Source organism: Pholcus phalangioides, unplaced genomic scaffold, assembly GCF_987345545.1.
Source record: "Pholcus phalangioides strain wild (caught in Gottingen) unplaced genomic scaffold, Ppha-v1.0 ptg000003l_1, whole genome shotgun sequence".
Lineage (NCBI taxonomy): Eukaryota > Metazoa > Arthropoda > Arachnida > Araneae > Pholcidae > Pholcus > Pholcus phalangioides.
This window is the reverse complement of record NW_028301596.1, coordinates 25,033,887-25,056,070: the sequence shown is the minus strand read 5'-3', so window position 1 is coordinate 25,056,070 and position 22,184 is coordinate 25,033,887. Positions and strand designations below refer to the sequence as shown.

The 22,184-nt window shown below is 39.2% G+C and overlaps 1 protein-coding gene across 2 annotated transcripts in view; it reads right to left on the bottom strand.

Annotated features, from left to right (window-relative positions):
• Positions 1-22,184, bottom strand: part of Ptpmeg (protein tyrosine phosphatase Meg) — a 595,691-nt gene that overhangs the window by 48,872 nt on the left and 524,635 nt on the right. For both annotated transcript variants that reach the window (XM_089247192.1, XM_089247198.1), the window contains one exon: positions 11,285-11,476. In XM_089247192.1, the coding sequence (XP_089103318.1) occupies positions 11,285-11,476 (192 nt within the window). The remainder of the gene's footprint in view (positions 1-11,284; positions 11,477-22,184) is intronic.

Below are 22,184 nucleotides of genomic sequence, written 5' to 3'. Positions count from 1 at the left end.
GAGTTAATTCTGAAGGTATACACCCGTCCAAGGTCGAGGCAATTTATGCAGCCCCCATTCCAAAAGATAAGTGAATTTATTATTATATATTATATTACACTCATGTCCATAAATTAAGGATAATTCAAAATCACACAGAAATCGAAATCTAAAGTAAAAATTTCACCTGTAGAATTATCACACACATCTGCAAGAATGATATGCAAATTTCAGGAAGCCACCAAATGATGCCGATAGTACGTCACAATGATGAGAGTGTAAGAGTGGGGGGGGGGTTATATAAGGAATGGTGGCAAAGAAGTGAAATTGTTCACAAGAGTTCTGTAAGGCGCTCAGTGCCATAAGCGAATAGTTATGACACAGAGGATGCATGTGGATGATTTTTTATGTGGTAGAATTATCGGCAGCCTGGAATGTGGGCATACTCAGATGGAAGTATCCGAGGAACTTGGAATTGCCTTAAGTGTCATCTCTAGGCTTTGGCAACGATTCCAAGATAACGGAAATGTCAGTAGACGTTAGAGTACAGGTGGCCCCCGAGTTACAACGCGAATGAAGACCGGTATTTGGCAGTAACTGCCAAAAGAAGCTGACGGAGCACAGCATCCGACCTGTCTCATCAGCTATCTGCAGCCAAGGGTACCACAGTTTCAAGGCAAACCGTGTACAGATGTTTCAGAGATATTGGTCTATATGCTCGCAGGCCTGTCAGATGTGTTCCGCTCACGGCAACTCATTGTCGGCAGCGATTAGCCTGGAGTAGAGAACATGCAATGTGGACATCGTCACAGTGGGCTTCTGTGATGTTTTCCGATGAGTCCAGGTTTAGCTTGCAGTCTGATTCACGTTGGACTTTCATATGTAGAATGCCAGGTACCCGTTACCACCAAGACAACATCATTGAATGACACCGTTACAGTGGTGCAGCATTGCTCGTTTGGGGTGGAATTATACTGGGTTCCAGAACAGATCTGCATGTTCAAACCGGAACCATGAAAGCCCAAATTTATCGAGACATCATTCTGGAACAACATGTACGTTAGTTTAGGGGTGCCATGGGCGCAGAATATGAGAGATCGCTTGTGTGACCAGTAAGCAGATACAGACGCTCAGCGTCTCAAAGACTTGATTTCCGGCATGCAGCTGGGTGACAAGAAGCCCTCTCGGCTACTTCTTGAAATGCGAAGCAAATCGTCTGTTCACATTGGAGATGACCTCCTAAAGACTTTGTTCCTGCAATGCTTGCCAACCCATGTCCAGCAAATATTGGCAATCTCCAACGACATGCTGAATAAACTAGCAGACATGGCCGATGGAATACTCACGGCGCCTGACAACAACATTTCCATCCAAGCAATATCATCAACTGACAATCAGCTAAAGAACATGCTGCACCAAATACCTTCGTGTTTGGACCACCTAGAAGTTCAGTCCCAGCCTCACTGACAGAACTCTCGTCACAGTGCAACAGAGATTGGAGACCATGTGGTGACTACAGGAGATTGAATGCTGCGACTATCCCTGACAGATATCCCGTTCCGCACATCCAGGACTGTCTCCAGGTGCTAGAGGGGAAAGAAATATTTTCCACTCTAGATCTCGCAAAAGCTTTTCATCAAATCCCTGTGAAACAAGAAGATATTCCAAAAACAGCCATAACAACACCATTCGGGCTTTCTCTTCATGCCTTTCGGACTGTTGAATGCAGCTCCAACATTCCAGAAGTTCATACATATGGTGTTGTAGGGTTTCACCTTTTGTGTACCATATATGTTCTTGTGGCATCTACAAATGCTGAAGAACACAAGGAACATTTGCGCCAAGTATTCGAATGTTTTTCTGAATTCTGAGTTCACCTTAATGCTGCCAAATGTGTTCTGGGGCAACCATCAGTTCGATTTTTAGGCCATAGGTTCTCTGCAACCGGCATTGCACCTTTTCCAGAGAAGGTGTCGGTCATCGCAGAATACCCAAAGCCAGACCCAATCAAAGACCTCTGATGATTTTTGGCCCTCCTCAATTTTTATCGTCTTTTTGTTCCGAAAGCAGCAGAGATGCAGGCACTCCTGCATAAATTTCTCAAAGGTGCCAAGAGAAACCATAAGAGGAAGATCTCTTGGACCAAAGAAGCCGATGAAGCATTCCTGAAGTCTAAGCGAGATCTGGCAGATGCAACAGATTTGGCATTTCCAGCGGCAGGAGCATCTTCGGCCATTGTGGTAGATGCTTCTGATGGTGCCATGGGTGCAACTTTGCAACAACATGTGTGTCAGGATCTTGGCAGCTACTTGGGTTCCATTCCAAGAAGTTATCTCCTGCACAAAAGAATTACAGTGCCTATGATTGAGAGCTGGTAGCTTACTCTGCTATGAAATACTTCAGGCATATAGTTGATGATCATCCATTCGTCCTGTACACGGATCGACGCCTCTCACGTATGCCTTCAGCCAGACTACTGACAAGTGCTCACCTCGTCAGCTTCGACACCTTGATTTCATTGGTCAGTTTACCACTACTACTTCACCAAACACCAACTCTGGCCATATCGCTATATTATGGAATACTCGGGCAGATTGCAATTTACTGGCATTAGTGAGATGGGTTGGAAGCGAAGGCAATGTCTATCGGTGGTTGCCTCGAGTTCGTTAGGGAAAATATCTTATCTATATCCTCCCTTGGGTTTGAACCCGGGACCCTGACAACAACCTTCACGATGGTAGACGAGCATCTTACCACCATGCCACTCGGGCACGGTCAGTTTACCACTGACATCTGACACATCAAGGGTGAAGAAAATGTTGTGGCAGATGCATTGTCTTGGATATCCATATCTACCATGGAGACATCATCTTCCACTGACTTCAAACAAATGGCAGAGGAACAACTCAAAGATGAGGATATTCAGCAACTACTCACTAATCCTTCATCTACTTCTTTGAAGATCCACTCTCTTCCTGTTGATGAATCAAAGCTTCAGCTGTACTGTGACGTCTCTACAGGTCGCATTCGACCACTGGTTCCATCCTCAATGCATAGGGACATTTTTACTGCCTTGCATGGACTGTCACATCCTGGAGTAAAGGCTTCTGTGAGACTAGTTCAAGAGCATTTCGTGTGCCCCACATTGACGGGGAGGACCACGTCATACCATCCAGAGGCAAATGGACAAGTAGAACGCATCCATTAAGTCTGTTATCAAGGCTCATGCAACTAACTGCTGGGTAACGGTACTTATTGGGTTTTCGAGCAGCCTGGAAGGAGGACTTGCAAGCTACAACTGCAGAAATGGTGTATGGTGCACCTATACAACTTCCAGGAGAGTTTTTTGTACCAAGTCGTCATCACCCAGATCTATCAAGCTTCGTTGATCAGTTAAAGACCACCATGGAATATTTAAGCCCTAGACAGACTGTTCCAAAAGGGCACAAACCATCCCAAGATGGTCTCTCTGGGCGGTCAGCAGTCATGTCTGTCTGTCTATTCGCTACAGAAAATGAGCTGTTTTTGTCAGCAAGAAACTGCTGTCCTGCTCATATGTTTTCCTCTGCACGGACAGAGTGAAGAAAGGCATAGAACCTCTTCCAAATACTAATAAGAGGTCGACCAGTATCTGCAAGCATAGACAGAGTCATACTGGCTTACACAGGGTTCATACAAAATGTCCTAAATGAAAATTAAGGAGTTTTTAAGGAGTTTCAAGCAGTTTTTAAGAAGTCATCGCAAACTTCATAACTTTTACAGCAATAAAAATGTTAATAAGTTTTATTAATAAGAGGGCGGGGCACATATGCAAATTTATTTTTTATTTGCCAAATTTTCCCTCTTCTCAAAAATATAGACGTAGAAGTGGTTCAGAAATTACAACTTTTGATTTATTACCCAGCATCATAAGAATTCATAAAATAATCAATCTACATACATACATTTCTGTTGTCACCAAAGTATTCCAAAATTTGAAGTTTCGGTCAAAAATGTAACTCATAACAGCATCACATGAATTATAAAAATTCTAAAAGCGATATTCATTCCCCTTCACCCAATTATTCAAAATAAAAATCCACAGCTGACAAAGATTTTTCTTACAAAATTATATTTGCAGAGCAATTCTTTATTCATCTCTCGCTCAAAGTGGATCAACACATACACAAATTCTTTAAAATTAAGTTTTTCAATTTTCCTTCTTGTTTTTCAGTTGTACTCAGAAGCAAATTTTTGCAAAATGAGAGCAAATTTCAGGACATTCAACACGATGTTTGGCGATTTATCACTCGTTATTTAGCGACATTGGTGATTTAACGTTATTTGGCGAAATTTACAAATTGACTCTCATAATTCGGCGGACTACCTCTTATTATGAAGTGAATTTTTTCCCTCCCGCGAAACATCGGGATTTGCAGCAATGGCAATCAACCATAGTAATTTCTGCTGCTTGCAGTGGCGACTTTTTCTTTTCTTTTTTTGAAAATGGAAACAGCAGTAGGTTGCTGAGAAACACTGGACTAGAGTAAACCATCTTCAGCTGTATGATCAAGCATGTGATCGGGGTTTCAAAATGAAAAACCCGATGAGGGGCCAATAATTTAAATAAGGAGCTGCAGTTACCACAATCCGATTTTCGGGGACAAAATCGAGAGCGGGGAAAGTCTACTTTTTTTTTTAGAAACAGCTGGAAGGATTTTTAAGGAGTTTTTAAGAGCCCTTAATAAGGAAATGAAAATTAATGACTTTTAATGAGTTTTTAAGCACTGTACGAACCCTGTTACATCAGCAGTGATGACCTGCCCTTCAATGCCCACAAACTTTCCAATGATCAACAGGCAACAACAACTTCAAAGCATCAGCAGCCAACAGCAACAACATCAAAGTATAAGCAGGCAACAACAACAACAACTTCCAAGCATCAGCAGACAACAACTTCAAAAAGTCAACAGACTCCCAGTGACAAGGACCAACCTTTCATGACCACCCGCTCGGGTAGACGGATCAGGTTGTCCTGCAAGTAGTTCTCTCGCTATCGCTGGCGTGGGACTACCTCTGGAAAATCGGTCAAAGCCAACCACAGGATCAAGGTCATCAAGGATACACAGTTGGTTTTCGAACGCGCTACTGAATGGCCACGCTTGTTGTTGAGAGAGAGGAAGGTTTTTTATATTTATTTACTATGTAGTTCTGCCATATAAACTTCAAATAAAATATATTTTTATAAAAAGATGTCATCACTACTCCTGCCATCCACCACCTATAAGATATTTAAATTCATATACCAAAACTTTTATCCATTCTGCTGTTTATTTAATTTAGCGTTAAATTTGACCAAATTAATATATGCCTGCTCCTTCACCTATTAATGAAAGTGCCCATGAAATGTTGAGTCTACTCTTAAAAGATTATCTACATCACAGTGTTTTTTCAATTAGCACTTATCCAAGAGATGGCTTACGGTACTTACTAATATGGAGTTTGCTGTCATGCAGTTTGCCAGCACTTACCTGAAGGTCCTCTGGTCAAACAATGAGGGAAAACCAAGAGCTCCCTAGTTTAAGGGCATGGCCCCACATCCTGAAGAACTCAGGCAACTTCACAAAACACCAATGCTGGCCATAACACTATATTGCAATTTACTGCCATTAATGAGTTGGGTTGGAAATGAAGGAGCCATTTATCGGTGGTCACCTCAAGCTCGTTAGGAAAATATCTTATCTATATTATCCTCTGAATTTCAGCGCTAATATAATCAAATGGAAAAGGATGGAAACCGATTGCATTCCTGTCCATGAAACTGACAAAGAGTCAACAGAAGTTCTCCACTTACGACCGAGAACTGTTAGCAATGTACACTGCTGTCAAAAGATTTCGGCACATGCTCGACGACCGTGAGTTCACAATTTTCACCGATCAGAAACCTCTTGTCTTCGCCTTCCAAGCAAAATCCTGATAAATGCAGCCCACGTCAATGGCGACACCTTGACTTCATCTCGCAATTCAGCACTGATGTTCGTCATACTAAAGGTGCAGATAATGTGGTAGCTGATGCTCTTTCAAGAATAGAAATCAACTCAATTTCCAAATCACCATTCCTGGATTTTGACCTTTTTGCAACTGCTCAACGAGAGGATCCTGAATTAAAACAGTTGCAGCAAGACAACTCTAGTTCACTGACTTTCAAGTCAATGCCAAGTCCATTTACCCCAACAGAACTGGTATGTGATGTGTCTACAGGCTCACCAAGACCATTTGTTCCAGCGAGCTTCCGCAAGACTATTTTGAGCAAGAAATTACTTTTAAATTTAATCTTTCCTGAGCCATATCCAGGGGCCACAAAGCAAAATGTTTAGCACTGTTCTGCGACGGGCCCTCAGCTGACTGGAAATGTTCTGCAGTAAAAACCCCCTATACATACGAGGGTTTTTTGAAATTTTTCTTAAATTTCTTCCAAATTGTTCTGCAACGTACATCGCAGATTTTGGCACATTCTGCTTTGGGGTCCAGGGGTTTTCAAAATGCGCTGCCAACCTGTCGGGCAAGGGGGGGGGGGTGCAGTGGAATGGTGGTCCAACAAAGTTTCTTGAACAGATGCTTTGTTCAACTGCTATGGTGAGCCACAGACACAGATAAGCTTTGATTACGAAAAGTAGTGCCTGCGAATGGTAAAAGTTTGAAAACCCCTGCTCTAGTCTGTATATATACCATTTACCTCAATATATTTTCATTCTTCTCCGATTGGTCATAATAAATTTATTTCACTAAAAATAGATATACATACACAACACAATGCCTGCTCAAGTTTTTCAACTTCAAGCAGAGAACTCCCCTTCAAATTGTTTCTCGAAAGGAAGCTGGAAGAAAATCAAACATTTAAAAAAAATTATTTCAATCGATTCATACATCTTTCACTTCGATTCTGAAGATGTACAGTGGCATTTCAAACACACAATAAGCCTCAGACATACTTAAATACATTATGGACACATACAAAAATATCCGGCATAAATCAGTTTGTTGTTCCCAAACCTTTTTGGATTAATGACACCCTTTTGCTTGTGCGGCTGCCAGGGATGCCAGAAGTCAAAAATGTTTGGCATTGCATGAGTGACATAAGTACACTATGTAAGAGTACATAATGAGTACTAAACATAATAAGATCACACATCACACATTCAACAAAAATGTCCAGTTTTTGGTAACAGGGTTCATACAAAATTTCCTAAATAAAAATTTAGGACTTTTTAAGGAGTCATGGCAAACTTCATAACTTACAAATTTCAAATTTTACAGCAAAAAAAAAAAAAAAGGCGGGGTACATATGCAAATTTATATTTTTTTAATTTGCCAAACAAATTTTCCCTCTCCTCAAAAATATAGACGCAGAAGTGGTTCAAAAATTACAACTTTTGACCCAGCATCATAAGAATTCATAAAATAATCAATCCACATATACAGTCAAACCTCGTTAGTGCGTCACCCGGTTAACACGTCACTCCGCTTACCGGATCACATTTTGGAAGTACCAATTACCCTCAACCAGGAATTGGCACAGCTATGGCTCACTCCGCTTATCAAGTCATATTTTTGCTCTCCCAAAAGTGACTCATTAACGAGGTTTGACTGTATACTTTTCTGTTGTCACCAAAGTTTGCTAAAACCTTCAAAGTTTCGGTCAAAAATACTCATAACAGCATCACATAAATTATAAATATTCTAAAAAAAGATATTTATTCCCTCTTTCCAATTATTCAAAATAAAAAAACCACGCTGCTGACAAAGATTTTTCTTACAAAATTGTTTATATTTGCAGCAACTGTTTATTTACCTCACGCTCAAAGTGCACATACTCACAAATTCTTTAAAATTAAGTTTTTTTAAATTTTCCTTCTTGTTTTTGAGTTAAACTCAAAGAAATTGTTGCGAAATGGGAGCAAATTTAAAAATATTCAACACGATGTTTGGCGATTCAACACAATGTTTGGCAATTCAGCACTCGTTATTTGGCGAAATTTACAATGTAACACTAATAATTCAGCGCGGAATAGCTCTTTTATTCATGAAATGATTTTTTTTTTCTCCCACGAAACATTGACGCAAAGACGATCGACCATAGTAATTTCTGCTGCTTGCAGTGGCGACTTTTTTCTTTTTTGAAAACGGAAACCGTGGTTGGTTGTTGAGAAACACTGGACCAGAGTAAGCCATCTTCAGCTGTACGATCAAGGATATGATCGGGGTTTCACGATGAAACACAAAAGGTCAAGAACCCCCTAATTTATTTTATTAATTATAATTTCTGGGCTATGATCTGAATAGAATGTAGAATCAGTGCACTAGAATACAGTAAAAAGTTCTTACATAAAAATGTTTTACTCTTCTCTGCTGACAACAAACAAATCTCAGATCCAGAGAAACTGATAAGAAAATTTCATTATGGGGCCGTTCAAGTATTACGTAAGCAAATGTTTAGCGATTTTTGAGCCTCCCCTTGTCAGCAAAATTTCGTCATCAGCTCTGCCCCCTCTGAATCCTAACTCATATTTTCATAAAGGGTGGTTGATGACGTAAGCATTATCCAAACCCCCACTCTCCCCTTGTCATCAAAAGTCAGCAAATCGGAACCCCCCCCCCCCATCGATGATGACGTAATACTTAAACGGCTCCTTACTTTCAATGTGTGTTGTATAGGATTGCACATAAATAAAAGAATTCAATATCTATTCAAGAGTATTATTGGGTAGGCCTTGAGTATGTTTCTTCATTCATTCTGATCAAATTATGCCAATCTTTCAGGGAAAATTGCAATTCTTGTAAGAATTTATAGTGAGAATATTGATAGAAAATTCTGAACTTTAATAAAGTGTTTGTATCGGGGTAGTTAAAACTTACCTACCATCCCCTAAAGATGACCCTGGTGTATGGCTGACAGATACTGGGGAGAGGCAGCATCAAAGGTGGAGTTGACTGATTGACATGTCGTATAAATGTGAAAACCATATAACTGGAACTTTTTTCAAAAATTACCCTTTTCCACAGATGTTTCCCAAAAAACGTTTTTGTAAAAATCTATCGTTTCGACTCAAAATTATGCTTGAGAAGAAATATACTATCATAACATTACTGTTGCTACAGTGTCAAATAATTTTACGGTATTCATTTCAAGATTTAGCAGAAGTGTTATTTAAACATAATGTAAAATGTCCTATACTTGTTTGTTTTCCTCGCTCTGTACCTCTCTCTCTCTTTTGCTTTCTATATCTAAGCAAAATGTAGTTGTATTGAGTTCTGTGGGTGAAAGATTTTTATCTAAAAGAAAGAACTGATAGTGTACTGATGGAACTGATGTTTGCTATCTGCAGGGCCGGAACTAGAGTGGGAAGGGGGGGGGGACAAAATTTAGGGGGCAGCAGTTTTAGGTCGGTACAGAGAACACCTTCATAAAATTATTGAGCGTGGGGGGCGGCAAAATCATGTTTACCCCGATCGGCAAAAATCCTGGTTACTGCCCTGGCAATCTGCATACCATAGCCTGTTCAATAATTATTTCAGGAAAACCATCAAAAGTCATTGAACTGGTCAATCATCTTAAATTTTATGGCTTTTTCTGTAAAAAATATTCATGAGAAACTACAGTTGATCCCGCATATAATGTCCCCGTTCTGTTTGGAACGTTTTTCCGCTGTGTTCCATCTACCACTAAAGCAGGGTTTTCCTAGAAGTGAGTTTCTACAGCATTTGCAGCACGAAAACGCTTATTAATCAAAAACCCGAATTTCATATTTTTAACTAACCAGCATTTTCACGCTGCACAAGGCGCACAAATTCTACTCCTAGGAAAACCCGGCTTTATACTCATCAAGATTTCCTGTTTAAAGCGTTTTTCTGCTTACGTTTCTTCATGATGGATTTTTGAAAAACAGGATTCACTGTATTTGAGTATTGAGCACATTTTCTACCAATTAAAAGATGATGTGATTCAATTGATAGAAATGATGTTGTTTTCCAAAGACTTGAGAGTTCGAATCGAAGTGAAATCGTCTATATCCTCTTTCTTTGAGGGATATACAAACTGTGTCCATGTAAAACAATATGGCGACTTCCTGTGCGACTCATGAAATAAACAAATTAGATTTAAAGAAATGTAGAAATGAATATTTTATTTTTCCTTTTTCAAGGGGCGTTAAATATTTCGACCCCCCCCCCCCCTGTATTTCAAGTTATCCATCTGCCTGTTTCAGCTTCCAAAAATGCTTAGTTAAAGCTGTGGAATTTCTTCAATGTACCTTACAGGGCCATAATTAACTTTGAAACAACTATGTGAATTTATGCAGTTGAATATTAAAAAACAATACAGACACATTTTCATTTTGGAGCTTGAGAAGATGTAAATAGCGAATTTTTTTGCTACTTCTTTTAGGGTAGTGGCCAAAGTTCTGTTAATCGCGGTGACATCTTGTTCATCTTCAGTGGTGTTACATAGCAAATAAAATCAGTTCTTCAGCTCTACTGAAATTTATATCAGTGTTCTTGAAACTTTGCCATATCGATGACAGTTTGTGTATTTTTGATAGGTTTCGCTCTTTCCATCCTAGTGTTAAGCATTATTCTTCATCTCACCAGTTGATGAACACTTCCTGTATTGAGTTTGTTGAAAACACTGCAGTCTTGGATCATATGCTTCTTATTAGATATAGGATGTAGTCAATCTCGTTTGTTGTTCCAGTTGGGCTTCTCCAGGTCCAATTATTTCGGGGATCTTCTTAAAGAACAAATTCATTATGCATAACTGTTTGCTCTCTGCAAATTTGATGAGTCTATTTCCTCTCTCGCTTTGTACACCGTAACAATGACTTCAACTTGAGCTTACACCATTTCTACTCCCTCCAATTCTAGCATTGAAGTTAATCAGGAAATAAATTTACATAAAAAATCCTGAAATGGCTATGGCAGTTAAGAAACCATAGACTAATTAAAAAATGTTTATCTTAAAAAGAATATTTAAAAAATTCTTGCCTGTTCAATCATAGTTGTAACTGAGAAAGACAATAGACATGATTTTGTCCTGACCATTGTAAAAAATGAATATTTTTTATTGCAACCTTTTACTCACATTAAAATTTGAAACCACTAAAGATGGCATCTTTTGGGCTACGAGATCTCCCTTGCAAGTTGCAGTCATGACTCAGATCACTGTAAAAATAAAATTTAAGCTCTGGATCTTTCAAAAAAAAAAAAATGCTGAAGCCTGACCACCCTTTGGCCTGAAGGTTTAAATTTTCACATAATTTTCAATATTTACCTCTTTGTTATACAGCAGAAGTTCTCTATATGCGAATGATTCATTTTCTTCCTCCTGTAAACATGTAACTTTAAGAGCACCAAAATCAGAGCTCTCATACACTGTTGGCCAATACTTATGACATTTCACTCTACCTCTTTCCATCAATGCAGTTACCATTATAATTACTGATGACTCTTGTTCCCATACCATCTGAAATATAAAAAGTTATGTAATTTTTCTCATCGATATAGCAATAGCATCTGTCGATATAGCAATAACAACTGTTCAATGTAAAGAAATTCATAATGAAAAAAATTTTTTTTTAAATAATATTTAGTTACACAAGATAGCATAAAATAAACAACAAGAAATTTATTCATACGAAAGAAGGTATGACCTTGTTGAGTGCAGGTGGAATGACAACTGATTTACTTTTTTCCTCCCCAGAAGCTCATGCTTTTTATTTATGACCGCAGTGCCACAGTACCCCCCCCCCCTTCCAGTAAAGATAGCATGAACTAACAATTGACAACAAAAGAAAAAATACACTGCTGGCCACCGTAAATGCAACACCCTGAAGGAAGCATGCAAATAATATGAAATTTACAACATGCATTAGCGGAGGTGAGATATGCAAATGATTAGAATTTCAGCGCAGACGCACATCACGTGCGCCTGTGGCGCCACTTCAAAGCGCTATTTAAGGCTTGGAGATTTCGACGATTTGAAGTACGGCAATTGTGTTTTTCTTGTGGTTTTTTCAAAAAAACGATCAATTATGCCTCGTAGAAAACAGCGATCATCTTTTGATCAAGTATCCGAGTTCGACAGAGGAAGGATAGTGGCCTACCGAGATTGTGGATTATCTTTCAGGGAAATCGGTAGTCGTGTTGGACGAAACCAAACAACTGTAATGCGGATATGTGATCGTTGGATGCAGGAGGGTACGGCGGACCGACGTGTTCGATCGCATCCACCTCAGTGCACCACTTCACGTGATGACAGGCGTATTGTGCGTATGGCAGTGATGGATCGCTCAGCCACATCACGAACCATAGCACAGCACATTCAGTCTGTACCGCATCATCCAGTGTCTGCACGTACCATTCGACACCGTTTACAGCAGAGTGGTCTGTCCGCAAGACGTCCATTGCTTCGTCTACCCTTGACGCAGAACCACAGACGTCTCCGCCGCCAATGGTGCGATGAAAGAAGGATGTGGACGGCACAATGGAATGAAATTGTCTTTACTGACGAGTCACGCTTCTGTCTGCAACACCACGATGATCGGATTCGAGTCTGGAGACACCGTGGAGAGAGGATGCTGAACAGGTGCGTTATGCACCGCCACACTGGTCCTGCACCGGGTATTATGGTATGGGGCGGTATTGGATATCACTCTCGCACTCCTCTAGTACGCATTGCCGGTACTTTAAAAAGCCAGCGCTACATCTCCGAGGTGTTGGAGCCAGTTGTCCTTCCTTACCTTCAGGGCTTGCCCACAGCCATATTTCAACAGGATAATGCGCGACCACACGTGGCACGCATTGTCCAAAGGTTCTTCGTCAATCACCAGATTGAATTGTTTCCCTGGCCTGCTCACTCTCCGGATCTTTCGCCGATAGAAAACATGTGGTCCATGGTTGCTCAACGATTGACCCAGATTACATCCCCAGCTGCCACACCAGATCAACTTTGGCAACGCGTGGAAGCTGCTTGGTCTGCTGTACCCCAAGAACACATCCAAAGTCTCTTTGAATCAATGCCGAGGCGTGTGGCAGCGGTGATCTCCAACAATGGCGGCTACTCTGGCTACTGATTTTGGCAGGAACCACACTTCACAGAAGTCTATAAATTTAATCATTTGATGCTTGGTCAACATGTTATCTACAAAATAAATATTGTTGCGATATCTCTTGTCTTTCTTGGTGTTGCAATTTGGGTGGCCAGCAGTGTATATGCATATAAGGACAAAATTATACATGCACTTATAAAATGAGACGATTTGGAGGACGACTTGCCCTGCCGTAACGAGTCGCAATGGGCTCGCTGTTTGGACTGCCACTGTCTGTGGCGGTGTGTGCTGGTTTCAATTGTGCAATATTCACACATACGTTTCTTCCTATGCATCTGATGGTGATATTGTTATTTTGTCTTGTGACTACTTCGTAGGGACCATCATATGGGCACTGCAACAGCGTCATTGCAAAGGAAAACATGTGGAAATGATCAAGTTCTTTATGGATGAACGTTTTGAATTTATTGTGGTGAGATGCTGGTAAAGGCCGAATTTTTGAAAAGTATTGTCGTAACTTGGTGAGCAACTGTTTCTCAGTGACATCTGTGTTGGAAGCTGAAAAGAACTCACCAGGGAGTTTGATTGATTCACCATATACCAGTTCAGATGTGACGCATTCCAGGTCTGGCTTGTATGTCGCCCTTACACCAAAAAAAAAACGATTGGCAATACTCCCACCAAATCTGTTGAGGAATGGCACTTGATTGCTGCTTTAAGAACAATTCTTTTTCAGATGGAGTAAAGTTCCCCTCTTCTTCTTATCGGTCGTAGGTCCTCGGCTGTACCTCCACTACGATTCCAGGGCGAAATAACTGGATTCTAGACTCCCAAAAGGAAGAAAACAACACTTTATTTAATTTATTATCCAACACCTCCACGAAACCGTCCTGTCTCTTCGGTCCAAACTTTTACACTCCTTCTCTTTTTCGAATGTCTCAACTCGTTCTCGTTTCTCTCTCTCGCGACTCCTGTTTCTCCTCGGCCTTTTTCCAACCTCTTTTCTCCTGAACCTTACAGATGGTATGGAGTGGTAAGATTTTGTTCCATCCCCAATAGTTTTCTAAGAGATCAGAATAGATCCCTTTGGAATTGTCTGCTTTGATCCGTAACTATCACTTTGGTACTCCAAATCATGCGACACAGATGCTTATGAAAGCCTTAGCAACAGTCTCAGCAGTAATATCTGTTATTGGAATAACTTCGGGCCATCTTGAAAAGCAATCTATGCATGTGAGGCAGTATCGAAAACCTGCTGATAATGGAATCGGCCCACTATGTTGACGTGCATGTGGCTAAACCGTCTGGATGGAGATACGAACTGTCTAATATGAGGGCTGATATGACGATGAAATTTTTATTTCTGGCAGGCGATGCACACTTGGGCCTAATTCCGGATTTCTTTTTTTATGCTCAGCTATACATATCTGTCGATCATTTTAACAGTGGATTGAATAACCGGATGAGCTGGTTGATGAATAATTTTGAACACTTGCAAACAATATTGTTTAGGGATATACGGCTGTGGCTTAGACGTCAGGTGTTGAGAAAAAGTTTTGCATTTTTCCAGAAAGAGGTAGCTGTTGAAACGTGAGTGAAGATGACATAATGCCGTTGAGCAACTGCTTCAGTTCAAGGTCATTCCTCTATGCTTCGGCGCCGAGTTCTCAATTCATGGAAAAAGAAAAAAGTAGGTCAACTCCTGCACGCGAAAGAGCATTCACTACCACATAGATTTTTCCCTCGATATGACGAATATCATTTGTAAAATGGGCAATCGGATTGAGTTGATTAATTGGTCAAAGAGAAAGCTTGTCGGCTTTCTGACTCAAAGAAAACACCAACAGCCCATGATCAGAGAAAACTGTGAACGATTTACCTTCCAGTAAATATCGGAAGTGAATGATCGATTCGAAAATTGCCAAGAGTTCACTGTATCGCTTTTCAGTATCACTCAGTTCGCGGGAAAAAAATATGAGCAGCTGCCGATGTAACGTTACCATTTAGGCCCCGCCGGAAATGGTCCTTTTCTAGTCATTTTTATTACCTTTAACATTGATGCTGGGATCGATCGGCGAGATCATGTGCCGCCGATCGACCGCCATGTTACGATCTTTTGCGCTGCCAGATGCCGAATGTCATGCAATATTTTTAGTTCATGTGAATATGTAAATTTCTCAAATGTTACGTCGATTCTAACGCCGCCGAGTCTCGATACGGATTGGTTCCGGTAAGGCGAGATGGGAAATTTTCCCTTATATGCCGGTAGTGTGCAACGAACTGACACGTTGATAGTTGGTCCTTGGACGTTACGTTTCATTTCATCCCGCCTCGTTCCAGCCATGAGTTGATAATCTAGCAGGGTGCCTCGGCACCGATCGATCCGTTGATCGTCCTCTTCATCTAGTCAAAAGTCGCTCATCCTGTGGTTGAAGTGTCTACGAGATGTCGGCTCTCATCCGTTAAGGGTTATTCGCAAGGGCGTAGCGAGGGGGGGGGGGGGACTTGGGGGTCTGATCCCCCCTCCCCGAAATGTGAGAAAATGACCGAAAAAAGGGAAAAAGATGGCCAAATCCATTGTTCTGTCACTTTGGTCCCCCCCCGAACGAAATTTCTGGCTACGCCCCTGGTTATTCGTCGGGTTCACCTCTTCGGATGCTGTTGCATTGGACCCTCCCCCTCTCCAAGAGACCGCACGGATAAATCAAGAAGTGAACTGTTCGCGTTCTTGTGACAGTGACATCCCACAGAATAAGAATAATATAGAGAGAGCGCGAGGGGTTACAATGTGAAGCAAAGATCCGGAGTCGCGTGACTCCGGTCAAAAGGCTGGTCAGGGGATCTCGCTTTCAATGCTTTCCTTATCGCTATTCCTATGACGATCTACACGCGCTGTCTTATTTTTGATTAGAATGGACAGCACTTGTGCAGCTTTCGGATGTTCTGAACGGTTTAGGAAAGGGGGACCAGTATCCTTTCACAAGGGAATACTTTTTTGCTTATTCCCCTTATAAATTAAAAATTGGAATATTAAATTGACGATTCAATGGATTTCTGACGTAGTCTCAGTTTTTAACGATTCCATTTTGGATTTAATTCAATTAAAGTTCCAAGTTTTGGTAAAATTCAAATGTCATGAGCCATTATTAAATGTTTTAATAGAATTTTTGGCAATAAATGATTGAAGTAATGAGTTTTATTAACTTTTAACTGAAATGTACGTCTCCGCAAGATTTGGCGAGCTAGTGAGTTTATTCGAGTTTCGCTCAACTTGAAGAAACTATGCTTTTCAGAATGAGAAATTTATGGCAAATATTTTATTTAAAAAGAATGTAATGAAAACGCACCCTCTAGACAATGGCAGTTTTGTATAAAAATGTATAACTACCTCTAAAAATAGTATTTTTACCTCTCTTCACGCCTGAGATAAAACTATTACAGAAAAGAAATTTTTTTATTGATTAATTTGCGTCTGTTGTATGTGAAATTGCCCTCAAACAACAAAAATCAATTAAATAATTGATTAATTAATTTTCAGTCAATATTTTTATTAGGATCATCTGAGTTAAGATCTGAAGTCACTATGTGTACCTCAGATGTTAACTGAATGAAAGAATCATTCTAAAAACTACTTAATGCCTAAAAAAAATGAAAATTCACATATGTATACTTCTGGAGCGAAGAGGTTACACATATGTGACATGTAACATACATTTACGTACTCTAAATTATTACATATATACGCTACACGAAATTTCATTTCTTATAATTTAGAAAAGTACTGACGATGAGGTATTGCAATTTTCTTGAAAAATTCATTTTATTCCTGAAATATTATGTAAGTGTTTACATTTTTGTGTGATAAGGTTATAAAAGGTTTTTCAAGAATGTTGGAAATGAAACTTTTACTTATTATTTAAATATTTCATGACATTACATAACATAATATGATGCATTATAATTATATGCTCAAAATAAATGTATGATTAAAGTAATTTTAATGTTCTTGGAAGATAATTTTTATGTTTTAATAATCCCTAGTTAAAATAAATTTTTGAAATTAAAAGTGACAAAGTGAATGAGAAGAGAATATTTAAAAATATAAATGAAATACTAGACTGTATATATAAGAGATAGGTTATATAATAAAATTTAAAAACTCAAAAGTCTTAAATTATTAGGAATTACCCCTTTTGGAAAAAAAAATTTCGTTTTTCAATATTTGTTTATATTATATAGAATTGATTTTTTTTCGAATCCCTCATTCCCTAAATATTTTACAAAAGAATGAATGAAATTCATTGAGGAAATGAAGGAAAGTTTTCATCAACTTGATCGAGTCAAATTTCGTTACAGCAACATCCTTGCGTTAACACGAAATCACTAGGTTCTGCGAAAACGAGACAAATGTAATAGCGCAGAACCTGTTCTTCCCCGACAATACTGCTAATCTTTTCTTCACGTTCGACAAGTTTTATGAATAGCGTGCGCGGTCTATTATATCTTTAGTCTATGTGACATCCAGAAGGCTGTAATCAATGGACCGATCAGGTGAGAACGTTTGAAATCTGTGATATGTTAATGCTAAAACTCTAAAGCAAATTTACTGTTGGCTTAATATGTTGTAAAATATGAAGATTAACGCCGAATTAAAAGTCTTAAGAAAACGAAATGGTTGTTGAGTCATTGTTGTCATCTGTCTAGCGAAATTATTTTGGAAGATAAAAATAGAATCTGGGAAGTAATGTTACATCGTTACACCAACTATCATTGATTCGTTGTTCAATTATCTTATTAGCCCTAATGTTTCTAGCTAGTAGAAGCAGACCAGATGGCATTTTTGTGTAGTGAAATTATTTGGTTAGATAGAATAATAAAAGAATGTGGTATAGGAAATTTACCTAGTCCTATCATGTACTGTGATTCAAAAAGTGCTATTGACTATTCTCAAAATTACGTAGAAAAAGATGCGAACAAACATATAGATGTAAAATACCATTATGTAAAAGATTTCATTGGAAAAGGGGTCATTAAAATACTAAAAATCAAGAGTGAATCTAATATTGCAGATATATTCACGAAGCCATTTGAAGATTCAATTTCGAAAATTTTGAGATGCCATTTTCGGTTACTAAAAAAAATTTATTTTGAATGATTCGACCAAAAATGGGGGACAGTGTTAGATTGAAAGAATTATATATTTATGTATTTTTGCACAAATGAAGTACACTGCTCAAAACAATTAGGGGAGCAAGCAAAAAAGTGAAGAAAACCGTGCGAGACAGCCACATATTAGCATACAATGGATAGTACATGCGTATCAATGCGCAATACAGAAAAAAGACGTAAAAAAATTTGTAATTAAGCTTTAATTCTTTGAAAATATGGAAAAAACATGAAAAGATGATTTAGGGCAACAATTCGGTTACATGTAAACGATAAAAAAAAAAGTACTGTTTGGACATGATGCATGAGTTTTAATAGGGCGTGTGGTCTCCTCGAACAGCTAAGACTGCTGCACACCTGTTTGCCATGGATGCGATGAGGTTATCGATCAGACTTTGGGGAATACTGTTCCACTCCTCAAGAAGTGCAATCTGCAAGTCTCGGACAGTAACAGGCGGCCTTGGTCGAGCAGCAATGCGAGCATGTCCCAAACATGCTTGATTGGATTCAGGTCAGGAGAGCACGCTGGCCATTCCATACGCTGTATTGTTTCAGCTTCAAGCATGTTCTCCACCAGACGAGCTCTATGCGGTCGGGCATTATCATCCTGGAAAACAAAGGAATCTCCAATGGCTCCAGCGTAAGTGATGACATAAGGTCGCAGTATCTCGTCTGCATACCTTCGGGCCGTCAAAGTGCCATTCCGAATGATATGCAGGTGCGTACGTTCGCCTATGCTGATTCCACCCCATACCATCCAACCAACTCGTCTGTATTGTGACCTTTCATGAACGAATGCGGGTTATTTCGAGTGCCCCTGTCCCTCCATACCAGAACACGTCGGATGTCACACTCCAGACTGAATCGGGATTCGTCTGTAAACAGCACTTGGCTTCAATCATGTTGCTCCCAATCTCGATGTTCAGCAGCCCATCTTCTTTGGGCCGTACGGTGGCGTGGGGTCAACGGAATGCAGACCATTGGCCTACGTGCATAGAGCCCTCCCTCATGAAGCCGATTACGTACTGTTTGGCTGGACACCCTTCATCCTGTTGCCAAGAGCAACCGTCTTTGCAGCTGCGTAGCATTCTCTGTTCTGTTTCGACGGGCTGTTAACCGTATATACTGGTCATCAGTTGCTGTAGTGGCGCGTGGCCGACCTTGCCCTGGTTGACGTCTAACATTTCCTGTTTCTTGGAATCGATTGCACAGCCTTGAAACAACACTTCTGGCGACTCCAATAGCGTCCGCGACACTACGTTGTGTTTGCCCGGATTCCAGTCTGCCTATAACACGCCATGCCACGGATTCCGGTAAATCACGTTGTTGAGACATCCTCAAGTCACCTTGTCTCAAAAAAAAATACTGCGCAATCGAATTTCACAGTTACGGCAGTAAAACAGACGTTTCTGCAACATCCCGATTTCTGCCCTTATCTCCTTTTTCTGGTTTTTGACGTCATGAACTTTGATTTGCATATGAAGTTTTTTTCTTCCGTTTCCTGCTAGGCTTTAAATTATGGATGATTCATTTTATGTTACTTATCGGTATACATCTTTGCGTAATTTTGTTAAAACCATGTGCTCCCGTAATTGTTTTGAGCAGTGTAAATACCGCATATGATGTGCTTAACTTAATTATATCTGTTTTATATTAGTTACAGATGTTAATTTCTCAGTGTCGAATGATTTCTTTACAGCTCTTTCCTGGACCAATAGAATATTTAGCAATGAATGTAAAAAAAAAATCTAAACTTAGTTATACTACTATGTTAAACTTTTTTGTTAGTAAGGGAAAGTGCCCAAATAACGTTCCCCTAGCAAAATTGTTAATTCTGAAAATTTATTTAGAGTTAAAAATAATTTGAAAACTGATTTAAGTAACTCCACTCCATACTGACTGACATACTGTGACTGTACGGAATAAATTTTTCCTAAGCAAAGAAAAATCAAAACAACGCAAATTTTTTATTTTCATCAGAGGTATCTTAATTCCCCCCCCCCCCAGTTATTATATACAGATTTATTTTAGTTGCTTATATTTATTAGTTATATTATGTATAATAATTAGTTAATATATACTGTATATATATAATTATATAATTAGCTTTTCTTCATGAATAAGACATAGAAGTGTTAAACACAGTATAAAAATGTCGACAGGTGATCATACATCAATCAAAATGAATAGATTAATATAGTAGAGTAAAGTAGTCAGGAAAAACAGAATTCCCCTCTGATACTCAGAGGGGACGAATTTAGGAATTCAGCTATAGCAAAAATTGTGACTGTTCCTAACTAAACGACTACAGCTACACGACTATGATGAATATGCAACACAATAATTCAATTAGCAATCTGTAAGTACACACACACCCAATCACTAATTGATGAAAAAACTTTCCGTAAGGCATAAGGCATGAACATAACTGTTCAAAGTTGATTTCGCACTGTAACAAGTTGTAACAAAAACTATTTTTGAAAAATTAAAGCGTGAATGAAGAGAACAAAGCAACTGCATCACTGCAAGTAGTCAGCTGAATGGATCTGAAGAGTTTTCTGGCAACAGTATAAATGTAAAAAATATAAATAACAGTATTTCTGTTCCTGTTAATGGTCTCAGCAGGCAACAATTGAATTTCGAAAACGCTTTTGAATTGTAGACAGCAAAAAAATCCCTGCAAATTCTTAAGAACTAAAATATTTTTTGTACTATAATTTACGTTTTATATCAAAATTTTTTTATTTATACATGATTTGCATTTTGTGATTTACATTTTCATCTTGAACTTGATATAAGTTGTTTTCGAATCCACGTTTTATGACGCGTCAATTTCGCTGTGGTTCTCTCTCATTTGGCTACAACTTCTTCCATCTAATTAACCAAATTGCTACAATTGATAAAAAAGTCAGGGCAAACTCTGTGCCAGTATGTGAGTGACCTAAAGAGTGATTGACTGATTTACAGACACAGGCGTTTTCACGGGAGTGGGAGTCTAAGCCGGATATTGCCCAGAGTGGTGAATTCTAGGAAAAATGGTCAATAATATTAGAATAGAATGGGAGAAGGTGGCAAAATTTGTTTAGCTCACAGGTGACAAAACAGTAAACACGCCTGTCATTGTTGCCCGATTGTGGTAGTATCTGAGCATGAGACTACAGATTTTGCATTTTCTACAGATCTTGCATTTTGATAAACATCTGGATTTACGATCTCAACTGGGTTAGAATTATTGATAAGAAGGCAGTGAAAGAGCAGAAAGAAAGGCACGACTGTAATTTGTTCAGGGGATTTGTGTCCTTTGATTGACAAGTTTGAAGAACTCATTTTCGCAAAAGTGACACTTCTGAGCAATGATTTCACCTTTTTTTTTTTTACAAAGCATATAATACCTTATAAGTGGGCTCTTTCCATGAGTGTTCTGAATAAAATACATCTCGCACCGCATTAGTACTTGAATACTTACAACAAAATCGATTGTATAGTTTTTGCTATTGCTCCCGAACGACGTTTTCTATTGCTTCAGGTAGTATATTCAGAAAACTGCTACCTCCCTCTTCTCCATCGATAAGGTCTTATCTTTTGAAAAGGGCTCAGGGACCCACCACAGATTCTAACCTAGGGGGCTACGACTATTGTCAGAGTGCATAACTCTAGAACAAAGGTTCCTTAACTTTTTGTGTGATCCCCTTTTTTCTGAATATTTTTTAATAATCTCCCCAACTTAAGCTAGCCCACTTAGGAAACAGTGCCCCAATAGATTCACTTATCAGTTCTATAATTCTTTGACAAAATACCACTAACTGGGTTTTTTTTTACCACGAACATGTGGATAGGTTTTGCCATTCATGCAAGGAAGCTCACTTTACTGTAAAGCTGCAATTCTTACTGTTTGGGAGTGGGGAAGAAAAGGCAACAGTCAGTATGGAATGGTTTCATTACAAAGTTAAAAGTGAC